The 17,648-nt window shown below is 46.8% G+C and overlaps 1 protein-coding gene across 1 annotated transcript in view; it reads right to left on the minus strand.

Annotated features, from left to right (window-relative positions):
- Window positions 1-16,857, minus strand: part of LOC128772128 (thrombospondin type-1 domain-containing protein 7A) — an 84,311-nt gene extending 67,454 nt beyond the window's left edge. The window contains exon 1 of the mRNA XM_053888230.1: window positions 16,148-16,857. Coding sequence (XP_053744205.1) covers window positions 16,148-16,298 — 151 coding nt within the window. The 5' untranslated portion in view covers window positions 16,299-16,857. The remainder of the gene's footprint in view (window positions 1-16,147) is intronic.
- Window positions 16,858-17,648: the final 791 nt, after the last annotated feature.

Raw genomic sequence — 17,648 nt, forward strand, 5'->3', positions numbered from 1 at the left:
ATGAGAAAAGCCGGCAGCGTGGACGAGCACGCGTTCATGATATTAATTCCAAGTAAATTAATGGTGGGCCGGGGGAGGGCTTGGCCAGGAATCAGCCTCTCTGGAGCAGCGTCCACGGGGCCAGCGCTGGCTGACCTGCAGTGGCTGGTGCTCCCACGCTGTGATGCAGGGCATTTATCGGTTCCTGTTTTTATAGAGGGGCAAAGCAGCGGATAAAACGGAGGATCGATGAAAGGGCCAAAAAAGAGGCTCAGTGCACGTATCAGTGCTCACATGCCAGTTTCGATTGTCCAGATTCTGACTGGAGGGTTCACCAGCAGGCTACAACAGCAGGACTGACCTACATTTTACACACACTTGCGCGCGCACACACACACGCGTATCTGTCCTGCTTTCTATACTTCAAACACAACAGGACGCTGGCTCCGCTCCAGGACCGGGACCAACATCACCACTTTCACCTGACAATGGGAACACATTCTTGGAGCTGCTCTCTGGCCAAATGTAAAACACTGCAGCGGACACACGAGTCAGAGCGCGCTCAGTGCACGGGCTCGCAGGTCCAAGACCTAATCTGTCTGAATCATCGATGAAGACAGGTGGACAGACTTATCGCTCTGATGAACATCAAAAGTGTAAACACCAGAGAGGAACCTTTAACACACGCTTATTGGCAACACCTTAACACAAGTGGATGAACGTGCTGATAAAGTTATGTTGTTGCAACAAACATCTTCCCGAACGCCTAATACCTCCAGACAATCAATACATGCACAATAAATATATGTTGCATTTGTTCAAAAACATTGACATAATCTGGCAGCTAGTGGTCGCCACAGTTCCGATCGAAGAAAAATGTAGAAAATTTCCACTGTAGAATTTATTTTAGACGGTTAACAAGAGATGAAAACATATCTGAGTTTGGCTACATAATTAAGATTTATTTAATATTTTATTCCTTTTACTGAACTGAATACACAAGGATTCACATAATAAGTTTAATTATGATTAAAATGTTGCATTAAAATGACCAAAGTTGGGATATGAAGTTATCATATTTTTGAAAAATAAATAAAGAAATTAGAAAAAAATATATCTATATGTTTAAGTCCTTAACAATGATACACACTTTTTATTAGCTAAATGTGCAACTTACTTTTTTACACTTTGAAATTAAGTTAGTGAGCTAATTCAGAAAGAAAACAATTGACAAAAATATGAATAGGATGCAGCAGCCCCATGGCGGATCCGGTTGCTTCCTGACCGTCTCAGACAAACTCCAAATGTCAGCTCAATCAACCCAGATTATTATCACATCACCCTCTAATTCTATTTTCTCAGTTCCTGGCTTTCCCATTAAAAAGTCGTCAAGCCTGCGGGACAGGTGCGGTCAGAGGTTGCTGCACTCGGCTCCGACACACACCGTCATCACATTATCTGTGTTGCCATGACGACACTTGTCAGCAGCTCATGGGGATGGGGGGGCTTGACTGACAGTGATGACAGCTATATAATCCTGTTCTCTACGTTTCCAGAGAGCCAGGGCCACGTGCGCACAGACACACACACACACCGCTCATTGAAATCCATGCCTCTCCCCCTAAACCAAACCATCCAAAACACACGGCTAACCTTAACCAGGACTCTGAACCAAACTGAATTTTGATGACCCGCTTATTTTGATGGTTTCATCTTCAGAATGATGGTCCCCACAAGGAGGAGTGTTTCCAAAAATTGGTCCCGACAAGTACAGCTAAACAAGGTAGACACACACACGGAGGCACGTGTGGAGAGCTGAAACTCAGGGACAAGAACTTCCTCTGACAGGTGTCGCAGAGGGCTCAGGGTCCTGGCGAGGCTGGAGCCTCTTTATTTTGACTGGCCAGTGATGAGCGCGACAGTAAATGTTTCATTCATGAGCATCACGGTGTGGCAGGAGCTCAGTCGAGAGAGCTGTCAGCTCTTCTGCCCGTCTGCTTCACACTGACTCGCTCAGACTCGCCATGATTTGAGTCAAAAAAACTCAGCAGATTTGTGAGTCGTCACACACCTATCAACCAATTCTTTCTACTGCGGATTCAAACCCAGAAGCACATCAACCAAGACAAGTCATTAACCCGAGAGTCAAGCAACAGAGACATCATAACGTACAACAGCATAAACGCTTTGCAACATGGGACTCATTTTGCCACCTCCACTGGTGTCTCCAGACAGAAGGATTCAAGCAGACATTTGGGTTCCGGTGAGTCCAACCAGGCTTGAGCTTGTTGGACGCTACGAAGCAACAACTGCATGAGTGGAAAGCCGTCAGTGGACAGAAGAAGAACGCTGAGAACGCCTGTAAAAAAATCTGAAAATTGCCATCCACGGGAAACACATGACTCAGAGTCTATTGAATTGCTAATAGCGTTGCAAGATCGCACCAAATTGAGTTTAAAAGGTGTTATTGTAGCAGCGTCACTGTCTTTGTTGAAAGAAGTCCAGTAGAATCAAAGGACTCCCACGGTGAGTGTTATTGAACCCAACTTCTCTTTCACCGCGGGTTCACAAACAAGTCGGAGAAAAGGTGATCGCCGAAAGCGCGCAGTCAATTCCACACTTCTTTCGACAGGAAACAACCTCATTCTTCCTCATCATGCGTGACCACCGCCTTCTCAATAAGAAAGCCTTCAGAAGGAGTGAAGCGGGCCGATGTAAACACGCAGCTGATGGATGACATTTTCTCAGGCTTTGTCTCACTATTAGTTGTGGTTCAAGTGCTACGGTGAAAATCATTGCCTGTGTCTTTTCTCGGAAGTCCTGCAGTGGCTGAAGAGATGCCTTTCATCTCAATGGAGTCTCAGCGGAGAGCTACGATTCATTGTCACGGATCATCTGCAATGTGTGGGACTCTTTCCATCCTTCCAGTTCGCTCTGCCCAAAGGGTGTCCAACAGGAGGGTCATGTCTGATATCATTTCATAATTTAGTTTAGCCATGACCAGCAAATATAAATAACCACTCCATAATGCACTGCAGCAGCTCCAACTCATCTTCACCCTGACCGCAGCCATCCTACTAGCTGCCCTTCAACAACACTGTTTTCCACCCGAGTGAAAGCGTGTCAACAAGGAGATGTCAGACAGCACATACATGGCAGAGCCCCAGGCTGGCGCGTACAGCGCGACCTGATGTGGAGGCAGAGGTTCACCATGCAGTGGTGAAGGACTGACGTCATTCCTCCGTGTGGTTTATGGAAAGAGCAGCGAAACACTTCTCTAATTACAGCCGCGGAGCCGAGTGCTTCTTCTGTGGTAATTGGAAGCTAAGCAACAGATAAAGAGAGGAGCTGCGCGAGAGGCCTCATCAAACAACCCTGAACCAAGCAGGCCACGGGCGCCGGCGCGTCCACAGAGGAGCGCGAAGGGCACGCGGGGGAGAGCCAGTGGCAGCGAGGAGAGAGGTCACACGTGCCATGATGGATTACAGGACCCAGCCTCGTCTTGGCTCCGGCGCCATTAATGAGTCCTCGCTAGGCGTGTGCAGCGACAGGAAGCGTGAATGCTGCGGCTCCACTCCGCCGCTCTGATCTATGGTTGGCTTCTAATTGTCTTCTGCCCTCGCTTTATCTTGGAGCGCCGAAATATTACAAGGCCCATTTTTATTTACAGAACAGAATAATCGATCGACTGAGTATCTCAACGCTGAGAGAAAACCCATGAGGCGATAAACAGTCCCGCTGCTCACAGAAGAATCATGTCGAATCATTGACAAGTCTCACTTTACTACCAGCACTCACATCTCCAACACACACTGGTGGCCTCCAGTGCACACCGCACCATCAAACCCGGCACTGCTCCTCCAACCTGTGTGACCCTGGCCCAGCAACATCTTGAAAATGTGTCGTGAGTGGTTGTCTGTTTATATGTGACAGGCTGAATTCCTGCCCAGGGTGTCCACACCTCTAGCTAGGACAAGCTCCAGCAGCTCTGGTGAACGGAAGGAATGCACAGAGAAATAAGCAACTGACAAGACAAAGGCAGTCAAACTGCAGACAGCCTGTGTGGGACGTCCACTCCACTCCAGTCAGGTGTTCAGGTGAGGCAGCAGTAGCAGAAATCAACCGGCGTTGAAAAACAAAATGACATGTGAGGAGCAGCTGAAGCTGCAAGTTCTGTTCCAGTACTATTTTGACACAATCACCATGGTAACAACACAGCGTGAAGCAGGTGGTTAACTTAACGGATCGATGCTTGTGCTAAATGTAATTTTAATAAAGCTTTCAGATTGTCTATGAACAATCAAAACAGCGCAGAACTGGCCCAACAGAGTTGCTGAGGAATACGACCACCCTCCTTGAGGCCTCTCATGACGGAGGCTGGCGTGTCCTCCAGATATAACCGGAGGTGTGACCACAGAAGACTCCTCTTCTGCCACTGAAGCTGCTAAAACTCGCCAAAAGCCGCCTGCTGATCCACATGGCCTTAGAGGGGAGTGCCAACGTTCCCTCCACGGATTACAAACGGGGATTTATAGTGTGCATGTGTGTCAGCGCTGCTAAGTGTTTGCCAGAAAGCTGGTGTGAAGGGACGAGCCGGGAGTGCCGGCCCACGCGGTCCGCCCACAGCTCGATACCGAGCAGCGTGAGAAGACAAAGCTGGGCGAATCGCTGTGGGACAAGTGAGCGTGGTGATGAGGCCACTCTTTCTCTGACTTCTGGACTGTTGATGTGGATGTTGGCTGCTTCAGACATGCTTTCATCCGCAGAGTCCATGAAGTCTGGCTGTATTAACGCACATTTGACAGCGTATGCGCGTCGCGACTCACATCAAGAACACACTCCAAATAAAGAGTTGAGCAGTGCTCCTGAGCACCTGCGAATCACGTCCTGGTTTTAATCCAGCGTTGAGCACATGATCTCTGGACATCATGTGGTGGTTTCAGTTCAGGGCAACAACTTTCCGCTGCAGCCATATGCTGTCCACTTTAGCTGGACGCTGCTGAGCGGTCAGCTCTGTGTCACTTCTCATTAGCCTGTCAGTCACCAAACTACCACTGTCCCATCGCGTCATGACTCCTCCTTCTTTCAAAGAGTTTCCCTCAGAAGTCGCTTGTACCTCAACCGCGGATTCGAACCCTTTCTGTTTGATAGGTTAGCGCAGAGATGAGCGTGAAAGCACACTCAACAGATTAACCATTGTTATCATGTAATGAGGGATCAATAATTCCGTATCGACCAGCTGAATATCGTGTTGACTCCCGGATTTCATCCCCTCGAGCAACCGCTGCCGGTCTCACGCGGTGGGCTGAGTATTAAGGGAGTCTTATCAACCCACCGGGAGATCCAGCAGGCCCGACTGCCCCGGACCATCTGCCGCCCTCCCTCTAATCCTGCCGCGTGTCCGCGGTGATTAGCCAGGCTCTCGATCACTAGCTCCAACATCATATATTTCTGGCCCATAACCATGATACAAGTATTGGAGCGTGTCGTGGTGAGCTCTCTCACCCTCACCTCCTTTGGTGGTTTCAAATCCTCCGACTCTGTGGCGCTCTGCTAATCTGCTATGCTAATAAAGGACTGGTGGCCTGTGCCACTGGGGATCCTTTCTCCGTTGAGTAGTTCTTGTTCTCTCACGACGATGAGCTTTGGATCAGCAGAGTTAATGACAGTGGAGTTATGACTCAAATGTAAACGTGAATCTACTCTCCGGACCCTTCCACTGCACTTCACTTAACCTGTGACATGTTATTATTCTGTGAAGCTTCTATAACTTGAGCCTCAGAAAACAATTGGCCAGAAAAAAAATCTGATGTATCAAGAGAATAAAATGAGTACACTAACAAACGTCAAGAAACAAAGCTCCAACCAGTGACAAAACTTATATATATATATATATACATATATATATACACACACACACAAATATAACTTTCTAGGTGTTAAACGTAAGTGGCAGGGTCTGAAAACAAATATAATAATATATATAAAAATAATGGCATGGTCTGAGAAAACATTATATATATATATATATATATATATATATATATATATAAAAGATTTATCACAATTGTTCTTCAGACCTGCCCAGTAGCAGATGTCCTCATCTAGTGATTTGTTTAACAACACAAGGGTCTGATGAATGAGTGGCAGAAGTACAGCCAGGCTCTTCAGCCCCTCCAGGTTTGATTAGAGTGCTCCTCTCAGCTCCTTTCAGGTGAATGTCACTGCTCTTATCGATGAGGCCGCGGCCCACTTACGCTGCTGTGTTGCCTCCTCGGGGGGCGCCGGGTCTATTTGAGTGTCGCCCCTCCCCCGACCCCGCCAGGTCGTCCCGATTGGGCTCCCTGATTTGTTTGTGTCTGAGCGAGTCGTCGAGTGTTTGTTCGCGAAGCGAGGCCGCGGGGAGTCGACCTTTGAGAGGCAGTACTGAAGGACTTTCAGTGGATGCTCAGATGAAGAAACAAGCGTCCTTCAAATGTATTCATGCACAGGGGGTCGCCGGCACTGGGGCGCTGGTGCAACCGTAGCCTCTGGATCGCTCAGCAAGATTTGATTTGAATATAGCAGGGAATAGCTAAGGAACTCTCCAAGGAAACCCTATCTACATGCAATATATTGAGCCAACAATTGTTCCTAATGTGGGATATATAGCTGCTAAAGCGAAACAAAAAAAAAAGAAAAAAATCCAATTTAAATGCACATTATTAGTTGCGGTTGAAACAATGGGAGAGAAAACATCAACAAAACATGGACAATACAGTAAAGAAAAGTGGCTTTTCTACAGTGATACTGAGTCAGTTTGACCTCTGCAGCAGCTCGCGTCCTCAAGGAGGTCAGATTATGAAGACGTGACGGATGTGGCGGCGCCTGCTATGACGCCACACCGGCGATAGAGCTTATTGACACACCGGCCTGTCTGAAATATGTCGCCAGGCATTCAGATGTGCTGCTGTGAGGCGGCTGGAATCCTCTTATGTCACTATAAATAAAGTTTTTTGGACAAAGTGTAATCTCTAAACCTGTCAGCCCGCCGATATCAGCAGGAGCCAGGTCTTAGCGTAATCTCTGCCTTTTAGATGGAGAGCGCACAAGCTTCTATTTGGCGTCCCGCTCCCCTGGATGGATTGGCCTTTTCAAAAATGCAGTAGTCTGGAGTGGAGAGCGTCGCAGTAATATCTCCAAAGCCACAAAACGATCAATCTGGGTCAAACGTGACGTATTGTGCCGCAAATCCAAATACAAACCCGCGCGGCACTGATGCTTGTGAGCGATTTCTCTATGCCGCCGGAACGCGTTTTCTGGAAGAAGCAAGTGGCTGTTGCTAAAGAGAGGTCTGGTGCTTCCATCTCAACTGGCAGAGTGAAAACAAAAACAAGTTCAAATAAAAGCCACCGGCAGATAAACACAATAATCCCAGGGAAATCGCCCTCATTGCTATGCGTGGCCTAAATTTGTTGCCTGTTGCAGAGGCTTTTAAGAGCGTACAGCCAATTACCTGCACACGCTTGTTTGGCCCTCAGGTGCGATGCTAACGAGGGTCACGGTGAGTCACCGTGTAAGGTTTGCTGAAGGAAGGCCAACGTCTCAAAGGGGCGTCGTCAAGGAAACGGGCCACTTCGCCAGCAGGTATGTTTGTTTCTGCTCAACACGGCCGCTCTGATTCACGGCCAGTTGGAACGTTGCACAGTGAGACGCTAAGTTCAACTTCACAGGGTGGAGAGATGCACTGGCCAAAAGCTATTAGCTTTTCCTAGAACCAGGAGGTTGAAATGGCAAATCCAGATGACGCACTTACGCACTCCGATGTTAACAATGGTAGTGAACTGGTAATGCATGGTGGACTTCAGGAGCTCCACTCGCAGACCTGTTCATCCAGGAGCTCCAGAATATACTTGGTGAAGTGCAGATCAAGGAACCATTGAACGACTTGTAAATCAATGCTAGTAAAGAAAGTCAAGTCAAAAATAAGATGCCTAAGAAAAGACTTGGCAACCCAAGAAGTCTGCAATGGACCTGGTAAGAAGTCCACAGTAAACTTGTTTAACTTGGTACTGAGGAATAGACCTGGGACACTTGGAGCGCAGGTTAACTGGTGAGATACCTGGTGCGCGTCAAACACCACACCTCCTTAGCCCCTCAGACGAACCACAGTTCAAAACAAAGCAGAGCTCTTGGATTGTCTTTAATACATTTGGGTGGCTTCGGTCAATTCAGGGCCCGTTTGTGTTAAAGAAATGAAACTGTCAGAGTTATTAAGCCTTTTCCAGAGCTGATCAAAGATTCATCATGAAATTAGCTTCCAGAAGCCTCATGCTTAATTCATCACTCTGTTACTGTAAATGTATTTTTAACAAGCTACTTCAACTTTTGAACTTTCATGCGTGACCGCTGCTTTAAGTGGACAAATGTGCGGGTGCTCCCCATCCTCATGCAAATACTGCATGGGTGACTGTGATATGGTGTAGCAACGTGTCTACTGATCTATGGATCAGTATTTTCCTTTTTCATTTGCAGTCTCAGTGCCATGATGCCATTTGCAGTAGACTCAAGCCTCGTGGCATTAATGGGGTCATGAAAAATGATACAAAATAAAACTCCCAGTTAAAGTTAAGATTCCGAAAAGATCATTTTGTTCTCAAGCTTCTCTGCTTTGATGTGGGATCTTGATTTTCTTCTACAATGAATTTTGTTTTTCCCCTTGTCATCCCCGAATACGGAGATTAAACACCACTCCACTCGCTTGACATCCTAAGTCCTTGCTCTGTCTGAGCGCCCAGTGAGAAGACTTTGCGAGAAACCTTGCAGCCCAGCTTTCTGTCTTTGGCAATAAGCCAGTCATTCTGCGAGCAAAAACACTGCACTTGATACTTTGACCCACAGTCCGGCCTTTCGTCATCTTGTCTTGTGTAATTGATGAGGTCTCCTTCGGCATGGAAAGCATCAGGTATTCACACTACCCTGCGGAGTCCGAACTCCCGTTTTCTGTAGTGAAGGACCATTGGACCATCATGCTCTCTTTGGAGCCAAACCAACATCGCGGCATGGAAGGGAGGCATCATACGCAACGGAAAGTGCACCATGACATCGTACGACAAGGGTTACGCATCAAAACAATGGGTATCTTTTGAGGCGATATTTCCATTCAAATGAAACCGTGCAAGCTGATGTGGGGTAAGATAAGATAAGATAAGGCGGAGTATACCATATATTGGAAGAAATACCTCATGTACGTTAAGTGGTAGTACTGCGTACCAGTGCGTACTGGTCCACATAAAGTAAGGCGCGCGACAACTCAACGCTGCCATGGATGTATGGGAGCCTTCTTGAGGATGACTCGCTTCATTCATACCCAGAGGTGTTGCCGTCACCCAGCCAGTGGTTCGTGGTCTATCACACGCTCTCCCTCCAGGTCATCAGGGAGCAGAACGGTGTTTGTGTGCTACAAAACTCTCGTTAGCTGCTGATGAATAAATGATGCAGAGAGAAGTTTGGGGTTTTAACTTGTGAGATATCAGCGTCTCAATAATGGATGAGGAGGATGTGGCCGCCGTTTGGTTGTCAGAGGGAGAAGTGTTTTGGCAGGAGGGAATTCAAACGTCCTCAGAAGATTGATGGCAGCAGAAAAATGGAATATGCAGTAATATTTCTGACAGGAACATTAACAAATCAGCACAAAGTCACTGAGGTTTTAGTTGAATAAGATATGATTCACGTTTGAAGACATAAACTTGTGCGGTCTGAGGTTCACCACGTGCGTTTTAGATCAAGGATCTATGTGGCTATTGTTTACATGAATTTAGCAAACATTGAGACATCGCCTGGGGGTCGTGCTCAGGTGTCGTATGGAAGATGGTGTGGAAATAAAGAAAGGAGTGGCAAAGCATTTCCTCAAATGCTGCTGTTGCTAACTGGTTCAACACCATGCTGGCTGTTGCAGACCTGTGACACGACAGACGCAGGTCTGTGATGATGGCGATCATGGCCCAGAGGCCCGACACAACTCTGACAATTCCAGGTTCAAGTCCCATGGTGTTTACTTCATTACAAGGGCAGTTAAGGACCTTGAAGCGTGAGCAGGTAAATCTGTAGCTTTGACTTGCTGCAGCCAAGTCACATGACACGAGCTGAAGACGCTAGACTAGCAGTGCGTCTGAAGAGTGTCAGCGAATGTGTCACTTCATCAGGATGTTATTGATCACGAGTCTTATTTTAAAGACGGCGCCTGCCTGGTGACAGTCACTTCTGTAGTGCTGCTGAGTCAGACCCAATCACAGGTTGTATCCAAATCCCGAAGCGTCAAACGCTATTGGCCTGTCAGAACCAGACCGAGACCCTTCAGATGAGTCACGTGACCCTGAGCGTTCGCTGAACGATATTAAACCTGTGACAAAAAGGGGTCAAATGGAATGGGATTGACTCCATCAAAGATTTCTGTGCCGCTTGAGTGACAGATAATCTGGATCCAGGTAAAGACAGACCCGGGATTAGAGGAGACAGAGTATGTCGTTTCACCTGGAGGAGTTTGAAAGTGAACTCAAAAACTGAGAAGGTTGCTTGAGTGCAAAACAACAGGATGTTAGCGGATGTGTTCACCATCACCTTCTCTACCTCCTGTAATTGCTTTATCCTCGGGCTGCAAGTCTTGACAGCTCCTGACAACCGGCTCACTCAGACGACGGCGTAATGAAGCACATGGTGCAGAAGATGCAGTCAGCTCTATTAGCATTCCTTCATTATTCAAATATCCGTCAGAGAGACCGTGTGACCGAGCGAATGTCCAGACCTTTGGCACAGCTTCAAATCCCAGCAGGGGCTTTCAGTGTTTTCGTCTGCCATGTTTTGTTGACTTCTGTCGACTCACGGCAACAACATGGTTTCTCTGCTGTCATTTTTAGCTCGGGCTCTGCGCTGGACATTTCGGATTATTAGCTACAGCAAACAAGGGTCAAACAGGATGAAGTCTGACTTCGCTGAGACACAATTTACAAGCTGTCCCACACTGAACTTACAAGCCACCTCCACACACTCAGCTCGGTAAATGTTTCGATTATTGTATTCAGAAAATACATCCCAGAAAAATCATTGAAATGAATACTGAGAACAATAAATACATAGATGTTTAAAGACAAAACATATATATTAAAGTGAACAACAAACAAGCCCTTTGTTGTTTCCAAGGTTTCTGCTGAGTCCTCCACTTCAATGTCGGCCATGTTTGTTTAGATTAATCACCGCCACTGTTGAATTAGGTCAACCAGAATCTGCTTTTCTCGTCGCGTTTATAACCTATTATTTATCTTGGGCTTTTCTGAGGACCTCAGCACCGACATCTCTTAGAAAACAGAGAAAAAGCTTTATTTACAAATCAACCAAATTCACAAAAAAGCAAAAAAACAATGTACGTTTCCTCAAGTTAGGAGCAGCTACTGCTTTTTATTTTTGGGAACTCAATTGAAAAAGAAAAACAAATGTCAGATATTTGACAGAGCCTAAATTGAGATCAACACACTTTCAACTGGCGACTCTTTGTAAGAGTCTCTTTCGGATGACTTACCTGATCAATAGTAGTAATAACAAAAATAAGTGAATCAGATGGACAACTCTTGAGGAGAGGTTTTGAGACAAAGTTAGGGAGAGGAAACAGTCTTGTACCAAGAATGTTGGCAATGGGAGAAAGAGAAAATAACCAGTAGTCACGTTGTAAAAAAATAGATAAAGATAGATTTTATTCACCACAATAATGTGGTTCCACATGATGTAACGCATGCAGATACACCCCGAGTAACGCTCGTTCACCATCCGTTCTTCCTTCTGTTTCCTTGAATGAGATAAGTGCTCCTTCTGAAACCCTTTTTGTTTTCTTCATTCGTACATTCTTAAGAAAAAAAAGCTTCTCTCTCACCTGTTCCTTAGCATTGCATTCATCGTCCGGGTGTGTGTTCTTAGCAGGGATGTTAGTGTGTAGCATTATTGACTCTATTGATGTTAATGATTGTCACTACGGTTTGCAAGGAAGGCTAGAAGATAACCACTAGCATTGATTCTTTTTTTAGCTTAAAGATTGCCAGAATATATTTCCAACGCTTACTGTAAAAGGGAGGCATGGCAAGGGGGGAGGGCAGTTTCAAAGTGGGGGGAGGACTTTGATTCCTTTTTTGGTCACGGGGGATGCCATCTCACCGCATCCCCCCTCAACTCCAGTACAGAAGATGACCAATGAAATTCAAGGAAGAGGAAGCTGCTCTGTTGACCTTTGACGTCAAAGGCAAAGGGCCATGACATCAGCATTTGTATCACAGGCATCTGTAGATTAAGGCTTTTCTCTATGATGATTTCTTCTTCCTCGGAGAAGCTAATACAGAGCCAACAGAAGTAACGTTTTGTGATTCAGAAAATGCAGGAAGAAGACTGTAATGTTCTGCCCTGATGATGCTTGACAAACAACGCTGCAAGCTTTGAAGCAGTTATTTGCCTCTTGTATCAGATATCAGCACACATTTCCGCAGTGTTGGTGAAATAAGAGGAGAAAGTGTGGATCTGAAAAACAGCGGAGTAAAAACAAGGTTGGATCGGAGCCTGGCAAGAAAGACGAGGCGCAGAGGAACAAGTGCACTGGGAGTGCTCGGCAGAGAGGCAGCAACCAGAATGATGGTGTGAAAATAGCATCAGAGAAAAGAAAACTCCTCTCGTCTCTCTCTGGCACCAGGAAAACTGGCACACCATTATCATCGTCATCATCATCATCATCATCATCGCTGCAGCTGTACTTGAGGCGGCTCTAATCATACTTGTTTTCATTCCAACCTGGAAATCTTGCTCAACTCATAAAGCCAGACCTCCTGAAATTCTCACCCGGAGCCGCATCTCCACTCATCAATATGCACGACATCACAGCAATCCTCACCGTGGGAATACTCTCCTCACATGTGTACACACACTTCCCTTTTATGAAAACAAGCTTGGATTGCAAATTCTGCACAAATACAATCCATTTTTGATTAGGATTGGTGCTTGTGCAGAAGACTTGAGGGCTGGAATCATTGTGCCACCTTCTCCAGTTACTGTGGAGTGGTGAAGAAATTCTCACTACTGGATTGCATTTCACCGAAAAGTGCCGGGAGCTTTCCCATTGAGCGGCATGTTTGGCGTGGGAGAAAGGTGCTGTAGCGTGGGAGAGCGGCGTAATCAGCATGACCTACAGTAGGGTGGATGTAGGTTAACTTACGGCCTCTCTCTCTCTCCGCCTGCAGAGCTAACCCTTTCTCTTTCTCAAGACTGTTCCCTCGGCTGTCTTTCCTGGGTTGTTAAATCCCTGCTCCCTTAATCTCCTTACTCAGCTACATCCTCTTTAAAGATGCAGAATCACAGGGGAGAAGAGGGATACGTCAACCAGGGACTGGAGGAGAGGGAGGGCGCTATGTATGTGGAACTGGTGTGCTGACGGTTGATCATTGCAAACCAAATTTGGGAAAATGAGAAGAGTGTGGAGGGAAGTAAAGAGCGAGTGCAGGTTGGCTAGTTACGCAGCCTGTGGTTCGTCGTTTGCCCAGAGTTTCAATAAAATCCAAACTAGTTCGATGCTTCAGAAAGAGATTGATGTTTGTAGCACATGCAAACAGAGCCCCCCAAGCCTTCCACATTTGCTTGCAACTTTTGAGTTCACAAGTGACTGCAGATCCACATACATCAGAGCTGCCATGGCGTCTCATGACTTCAGAAACTAGCTATGATAGCACGACCACATAGTTCAGTGCCTTAACCATGTTAACCAGACTTGTCTGAGAGGCACATCTCGCGTTTTCCCGTTCCAGTTTTCTCAACTTATGGAACCACAAACGTTCTAGATGCATGAATTCATTATGACTAGCCTTGATGCTCCCTCTATGTACAAAAATGTGCCTGTCCATTTCAAACATTTCAAAACATTACCGTCACAGATCACATGCTTCCATGCGTTCTTTGGTGTTGCTTTTCACCAATATGCCCACTAGGACGACAAACTCCAAAACCAACATGGCGACTGTGGAAGATGCATTGATCATGTAGCTCTTGCACAGACGACGAAACAGAGGCAGCGCTGTAGGACGCGGTTGTCGGTGATACAATAAAATACCATTATAAATAAAATAAAATACCATAGTTATATCGTCTTCATGTCTCATTAGAACTACGTATCGGGTAATAACAGCAATACTGGGCAAACCTCCTGTAGCAGTGTGTCTGTGTGTTCAGCACCTTCGAGCCCTTATGAACTCCTCCATTGATTACGACAAGATGGTCAGCAAAGACTTCAGACTCAGTGGTCACTTCTTGAATTTTATAGTTGAGTGTGACTGGAATCCAATGGACCACCAGGTTCCCAAAGTGAGGGCTGATTTTACAAATGAGTAACAGTCACAGAGTCAATGAGGAAGACCAGGCAGGAGAGGAAGGATGTGAGGACAATCGACAGTTGCCACCCCCAGAGGGCAAATCTATACAAGAAGAAGCCGTTTTTCAAAAGCAAGGTTCGACTGGAGCTCCTGATCGTCACGCGCACACAAGCCACTAAATTCCAACAAAAGCACGCAGACTTGTGTCGGGATGAAAAGTACTTGAACATTAATCTACAGATTAACGACATGTATGAATTTCAAACACAAGCATAATCCCATTCACTCAACACTGATCTCCATTCCACTCCAGCGAGCGCTATTGTACAGCAGCGTCCATCAATCTTCTCGCTGTAACACGCCGCGGCAATATCTCAATAATGGTGCATCACCTGAGACTCAAAGAGATGAAAGTGATGCACTGGAGGAAGAAAAAAAAAAAGATCAGGGTTTGTTCGGCTGCTATTAGGTAGGAAGAGACGGCTCCAATTCTGGGTCATCTTTCAAGTGTAGGCGTCTTTGAAGCTAGGTTTGAGTCGTACACCTCAAATAACAAATTTATGAGACTACCAAAGCGTGTCAGCGGAATGCAGTGAGTACGTCAATCATTTACATAACTGAAGAAGAGAGCGGCGAGTTGACATTTTGTGACAATTGCTTGCAAGTTAAAACGGGCGACATGAACATCCTGGGTAATATTAGATCTCACCAAAATACCTCCAACGAGGCCCGGTGTTTGTGGGATGGGCTTCTAGATTGTTTGTATGGAAGGGGGTAGCAACATGGATGAACACATCTCAGGTGACTTAGTAGATACAGTACATTCATCATCACAAGGCGAGAAATTTAGCAGACTGAAGCCCAGAATCTGGTATTCACTGGAGCCATAGTTCAACAATGTGCCATCATCCTCCTCGATAAAAGTAGACTACTTCTACAGCCAGTTGAAATGGAACGTGGGGGTGCTTGGTGAGTCTACAGCTTAAGACGTGCAAGGTAAGAGGTTCATAAATCGGTTTGTCAAATAACATCTGAACAATTCCATTTCACATCATGAACACTGCTCCATTCACAAATGCATCCAGATCACTGGCCCCGTCAATGGGGGCGCCCCATTCAAAACCAGCCCTTGTTAGTTAGTCATTTGCAGGGAACGATATAAGGGTCAACCAACAGTAATGTCAGATGGGCTGGGTCACCCAGAAAGCCTCGAACACACTAGACCAGTTGGTCCCCTCCATGAGGGGTCAGCACATTTAGAAGTGAAACCGAAATTGTAGGATATTTGTGGAGCATCGGTGAAAGGGTATATTTACTGAAGGTCCATGTCATCAGCTTGACCATTCACCCCTAAAATAGCATATCCATTTGGCCAGGACAGCCAGACCTTCCCCCGCCCAACAGCGAGGGGCCAATCCATTCAGAAATTAACGATCACTCGCACCAAAAAGGGACGGAACAAGGGCCAATTTAGGGAGCTGTCACAGGCTGGACTCTAGCATCAGCTTGATTTCCCCGAGGAAACGTACTGGTCAGGAAAACCACGCATAATACCAGATCCCACTTCTTGTCCTGAAGGGGTCAACCCATTTAAGAATCGGCGCAGTATCTCAGGGAGTCGGGGAATGGAGTGAAATGTATCAGCGAGATGGTTCGCCCTCAGAATCCTGCACCATTCCCGGGACACACACACCACTAGAGGGGACTGCCTGCCCTCTCTGTGGGGGGTAACTACCACAGCAGCACTCCAAGCACACCCAGTTATGCAAATCCGACTTCTCTGTAATCTGAAGTACCTGTTTCCCAGAAGTAGTAGGACCTTCCGTCATCATCCGTCTGTGCGTGAACCTTCCAGAAACACCAGAAGAGCAGCAATGTCACCAGAAGGTACCAGCTCCTTTCTGTCCTTTTTCCAAAGGTGCCTGCACCTTTCCACCGAAGCCCCATGGTCCACAGGTAAAAGTAAATCCACTCAGACAAGAAGGCAGTTTACAAGTTTACAATAACGAGCGGCAGGAGTTGTGGTCCAGCGCTCCGTCCATTCAAGGACGAGTTGTTTTCTTGGAACGTGATCGCTCCAAACTTGCGGTCCCACAGGGAGGCGGTCAGCGGCGGGGGCAGAGCTGCAGATGGACGGTAGCGAGTCCCTCCTCCATCGCGCCCGCTTGCTCTGCTGTCCTCTGGCTGTGGAGCAGTGACAGTGGGCGAGTGTCTGCAGTCTTGTTCTACTCCCTCCCTCCCGCTTACTCTCTCTCTTCTTGACTTCTCTCTCTTCCCCTCATCATTGCTCCCTTATTATTTCTCCCTGCACTCACTTTCTCTCCTTGTTTTCCCTTCTTTCGCTCAGGGCAAAAGGAAGGACACCCCCTCCTCCTCCTCCTATACTTGTCGTCCTCTTGCAGTGCAGGGAAGGCGACTGGAGACCAGCAGAGCTCACCCCGGTCTGAGGAGCTCCCACAAGCACCGCTCGGAGGATCAGAGAGGCAGAGAGAGACAGGCGGGCTTCATGCACACACAGCGAGCACAAGTGAACGGGAGGGTGATGTGCAGCGGGGGAGCGCGAGGAGGAGCAAAACACTGAAGCAGAGAGGGCGCGCAATAAGGCTGTGGGGGTGTGATGCTGGTGCGATGGGGGTGGGAAATTAATTATAGAGCTCTTGGAGTGAGGGTGTTTTTAATGATACACGGACATTCAACATAAAATGTGATTAGTGAACTGAGAGAGCCCTCCAGTGGTCAGAGACGCCACAATGGATGCAAAACTTCATACCAAACACAGCTGTGCCTGGGTCCACGAGAGCCTTGGTTTGCGAGGTGCCAGAGAAGGAAGCGAGATCCGGGACTGAGCGGACGCTTCCCTGGCTACAGTGGCAGATCAAGACATTACAGTGATGTCACGCCAGTATCCATTATATCTAGTGGTAAAAGCTGTCACTAGCATTTCTGGTTCAGAGCCAGTTATGAAAAGAGAGAGGTGGGAGATACACTTCCCCGTCTCATTTTTAACACAAGCCGTTTCATTACTACAGCAACTCGCAGATTCTAATTAGCACATTCTTACTTGGTGGTGCGCGAGGAGCCAGTCCAATGCACTTGATGGAGCACACACCATTAATAATGCTATTGTTCATTTACAGGTGTTGTGTTTGCAGCAAGGACAGATGTCGTATCGTCAGGCAGAAACAAGCGATTTGATCCACATCACAAAATACATCGTCCTCAATTAATAGTGTGTGCTTAAAACTCAATCTGCTCTCCTGATAGAGCTCCGACTGACAGATGGGGAAACGCTACGTG

The sequence above is a fragment of the Synchiropus splendidus genome, chromosome 15, assembly GCF_027744825.2.
Source record: "Synchiropus splendidus isolate RoL2022-P1 chromosome 15, RoL_Sspl_1.0, whole genome shotgun sequence".
In the NCBI taxonomy this organism is placed as follows: Eukaryota; Metazoa; Chordata; class Actinopteri; order Syngnathiformes; family Callionymidae; genus Synchiropus; species Synchiropus splendidus.